The following is a 3,978-nucleotide window of genomic DNA, read 5'->3' as shown; positions in this document are numbered from 1 at the left end:
GAGCCGGCTGAAATGTGTCAAAGTCATTAGTGCTCCAGGAGGTTTGACCACCCACCCTGACCCCTCTGCCCCGCTACCGCACGGGTATGTCTCCCCAGGCCACTTTGCTGCTGCGTTGAGTTGATGGGGAGTCAGGATTAAAACATAAATCCATTTAACTGCTATGGCACCATGGACTTAAAGAATGTTTGGGGTTGAAAGTTTCAGAAAACTCAATGTTTCGCTGAATAAAAATCATAAAAATAAAAAATTATAGCCTTGCCTCTTACTCTAAGTCAAAATTAAGCATTTTTGGGAGAAACAATGTTATAGTCAAGCAAACTCTCTAATTTCAACAAATTCTAAACTGACTTTTATCAATAACTTGTTACTTAGTTGTAGCTTTAGACACATTTACCAAACTCACAAGTGATTTAACTAATACAAATCTGTAAAATAGGAAGCTAGATTTACAAAACTGACATTCCAAGAAAAAAATTAACATTTATCACAAAAACAATTTGAATATTTTCATTTATTATTATATTGTTTTAATTTACTTTTTTAAGGCTTATTAGCCTAAAATGTGCTTTATTTTTAAATAAAAATGATTAACATTTTCAAAAATACTTGCGTTCTTTCTACAATTTATTGATCTTTTTCAAAGAAATTGTAACACTTTTTTTGTAATTCTACCCTCTTTTGATAAAAAAGGGGAAATCAGTTTGGTGTAAAAAAAGTATTTTTGATATAAATTTTTAAAATTTGCATAAGATTAATAAGTAAAGATTTTTGTGAGTGTAAACTAAAAGTTTATTTTGAAAAGTCTTTTTTTCCTGAAAAACTCTTTCCCTTCGTATAAAAATAAAGATTTAAAAAAGATCATCTTGTGTTTGAACATTTCCAATATTTTTATATAAAAAGAGAAGTTACGTAAGCAGCCTCGAAAAGTATTCCTAAAGAACAATGTCAACACAGTCAAAACAAGGTGATTTAGAAAGGCAAACTAGTGATCCCGCCTCCTTGACTTCAGTCTGAATGAACACGCCTCCGGACTCCTAAAACTTAAGAACTCCCGAGTGAGAAGGACAGACGGTCTCAGCCGGTGCTGAGTCCTCCATCTGAGAAGCTCCTGGTTTAAAACACACCGGATGGAAAATGTCTGAGGCGGTCAAACCTGTCACGTCTTTCCTCATCGAGGACATTCTGTCCAGTAAAGGCTCAACAGGATTTAAAGGTAAATTGAAGACAGACAGATGCTCTCAGCGGAAGGAGGATTCAGAACAGATTCCTCCTCAGGAGTATGAAAATCAGACAGGTGAGTTTCTGTCCATGAAACAGAAGATTTCGAGTGAGTTAACTCATCTGCTCATACTGTGAGTTTTTAACAAATCACTTCCAGTAAAATAGCGTTTTTGTTGCTGTTTTCTACATTGCAGAGTCTGTGGACACATCCTGCTGCGGCTCCTCACAGCTGACTTTAACCTCCACAGGGAAGCAGAAGCGCTCCCGAGCGGCGTTCACCCACCTCCAAGTGCTGGAGCTGGAGAAGAAATTTAACCACCAGAAGTACCTGTCCGCCCCCGAGAGGGCTCACCTGGCCAGCTCCTTAAGACTGACTGAGACCCAGGTGAAAATCTGGTTCCAGAACAGGAGATACAAAACCAAAAGAAAGCAGCAAACATCCGAGCTGTGCAGGGATGCTTACAAAGCAGACAGTCTGGGACTAAGAGAGGATCTGGTCAGATCATCGCTGATTACCTCCTTCTATAAAGCCTATCAATACAGACCTTACCTTTGGGACTGCAGCGGCTCCTGGGCTCCAGCGTTGTGGTGAAAGTGCCTCATGATTCACTGTATTAAAGCAGTTTTCTGTTTGACGAGGACTTCATTTATCTGCAGCTTCTGCAAACTGACAAAAAATTCCTTAAATTGTAATCTCCTTGGATCTGATGTGGATTTACAAATCGAAGAATCCCCCTGCTGAATTAACAGTGTCTCCCCACAAAAATATGTGTGAATCATTCACAATCATGATGTTTTTTTTGTGACAACAACACAGATGAAAATGATTTTATTAAACACATTTTTTTAATGTAAGTGTAAATCAAACCAACAAATGAGAGTCTCTTAAAGGGGCAGCAACAACTGTGGACTGTGTGTGAAATCATCAGCGTTTTGACATTGTGGGTCTGAAAGCATTTAAAGTATCTGCAGTTGAACTCTATGACTGCACTGAGATATGTGTGATGTTGTCAGTGAGGGCTAAAGAATGAGACCTGGTTCCTTTAAAGAGCCACTGATCTGATTACACAGAGATAGTGAGTTTTCTACAGATGAGATCATAAGGAGGGTAACTGTAAAGAGTTGAAGTCAGCATTTGAGACTGTTTTTTTTTTTGTTTATTTGTTTTTTGATGTTTCTCCTTGACGACGAAGTGGAAAATGCCCCAAAAGAACAACAAATGTGTGTAAAATCACAAATAGAAGGACAGAAGCAAAAAGAAAAAAATGTACCAAAATAAGAATCTTAGCCCAAATCAGAGACAAGCTGTTTTTTTTCTAGATAAGAACAAGTTAAAGAAGCGATGTCAGTTTTTCAGTTACTGAGAAGTGAAGCGGAACGGCCATCATGTTCACCTCTTAAGGTAACGCACCAGTGATAGTATTGTAAAGCAGACAGTGTTGATGGATTGAAAAGAGAAGCAGATTTTTTTAAATGCAAAGATGGAAAAATAAGTTAAAATATTTAAGAGTGTGTGGTTCACATACATTCTGTTCTATGTAAAATTCTGCTTTAAATAAAAGCAAGTGCTGACTGCAGAAATGTGCTGATGTGTTTCTCTGACTGCATTCCAGACGCCAGAGGGCTCAGAATCAAATAGTTCAACAGATAATTTACTTAGGCTATACTTTAATAGGAAAACACTCCGACAATAATCAATACCTCTACAAGCATACAGGCAATTTGGAGTTTGGTGTTTTGCTCAAGGGATCTTCAGTTTTATCATTTCCAATCAGGGTCCCTGGGTTGCTGGAGCCTATCCCATCTACCAAAGGGGAAAGTCGGGTAAATCCTCATCAGTACATCTTAAAGTTGAACTTAAACAAATGACCACACTCACCCAAGAATCAGCAAAAAAAAAAAAAAGATACATCGCCCATTGCTTGAACGTCCCATTCCAACTATATATTTTTTCCATTGTAAAATAGTTCCCTGTTGTCTTTTAGTTATGATTATGTAGTTGTTAGCAAAAATCAAAAAACCCGTGTCATATTTTAACTAAATAGTTAATTCCAGAGCAGCAGGAGCTCATTAGAATCTCACCTCTGACTGTTGACACAGAAGTAACCACATTTATATCCCAGCATTCCTTTGCTTACATTCTCTCCCGCTAGCTTACAGCCTCACACACCGCAAGCTAACTCTAGCGTAGCAAAAAAAACAAAAACCCTCTCATGCACGAGGAGAAAATGAAACTCCACACAGAAAGGACCCAGCCGGGCTTCCTTCAGACTGTGGGAATCAACCCTCCACAAACAAACCCTTACACCAAGTCTACGCACTAATGTGAACTTTATCACATCGGTTGTGTCGGAAATCCAAACAGGAGCTCAGTGTAGTTTAATTCTAATATTTTATACTTCTTGATATTCATTTTTATTGTTTTCAACCCAACATTGTTTGATCACGTTGCAGCATATCCCTTCAGGAGTACTATAGTGAATCTGCTTTTACAGAGAGTTTTACACCAGATATCCTTCCCAACCCAACCCTGCATTCTATCAGGCCTGGGGTCCACACAGGGAGACTCAGACTTGGGCCCCCTTGTGGTTACATAGTCAGACAGTAGTGTGAAGGGCCTTAGCTTTATATGATTTAGTTAAGTTTAGAATTAGTTAAAAAAAAACCCTTTAAGAGGACCACAAGATGAACATTTATGTACGTTAAGGCAGCTATCATTTGAGATTCAACAGCAAAAAACTGCAGCAATGAACT

At 38.2% G+C, this 3,978-nt stretch overlaps 1 protein-coding gene across 1 annotated transcript; it reads left to right on the top strand.

Moving 5' to 3' along the window:
* The first annotated feature begins 822 nt into the window (after positions 1-822).
* Positions 823-3,507, top strand: nkx3-1 (NK3 homeobox 1). Its single transcript, XM_024275874.2, has 2 exons — positions 823-1,297; positions 1,419-3,507. Exons 1-2 carry the CDS (start codon positions 1,138-1,140, stop codon positions 1,814-1,816), a joined length of 558 nt encoding a protein of 185 aa, XP_024131642.1. The 5' UTR covers positions 823-1,137; the 3' UTR covers positions 1,817-3,507.
* The last annotated feature ends 471 nt before the right edge of the window (positions 3,508-3,978 follow it).

Source organism: Oryzias melastigma, linkage group LG9 (genome assembly GCF_002922805.2).
Source record: "Oryzias melastigma strain HK-1 linkage group LG9, ASM292280v2, whole genome shotgun sequence".
In the NCBI taxonomy this organism is placed as follows: domain Eukaryota; kingdom Metazoa; phylum Chordata; class Actinopteri; order Beloniformes; family Adrianichthyidae; genus Oryzias; species Oryzias melastigma.
Note: the sequence above shows the minus strand (reverse complement) of the source record. Positions and strands in the feature narration are given on the sequence as shown.

Excerpts from the sequence above, each read along its gene's own strand:
- nkx3-1 (XM_024275874.2), top strand. The coding sequence starts at position 1,138 with ATGTCTGAGGCGGTCAAACCTGTCACGTCTTTCCTCATCGAGGACATT. Across the intron at positions 1,298-1,418 it reads GGAGTATGAAAATCAGACAG|AGTCTGTGGACACATCCTGC; the intron begins GTGAGTTTCTGT and ends TCTACATTGCAG.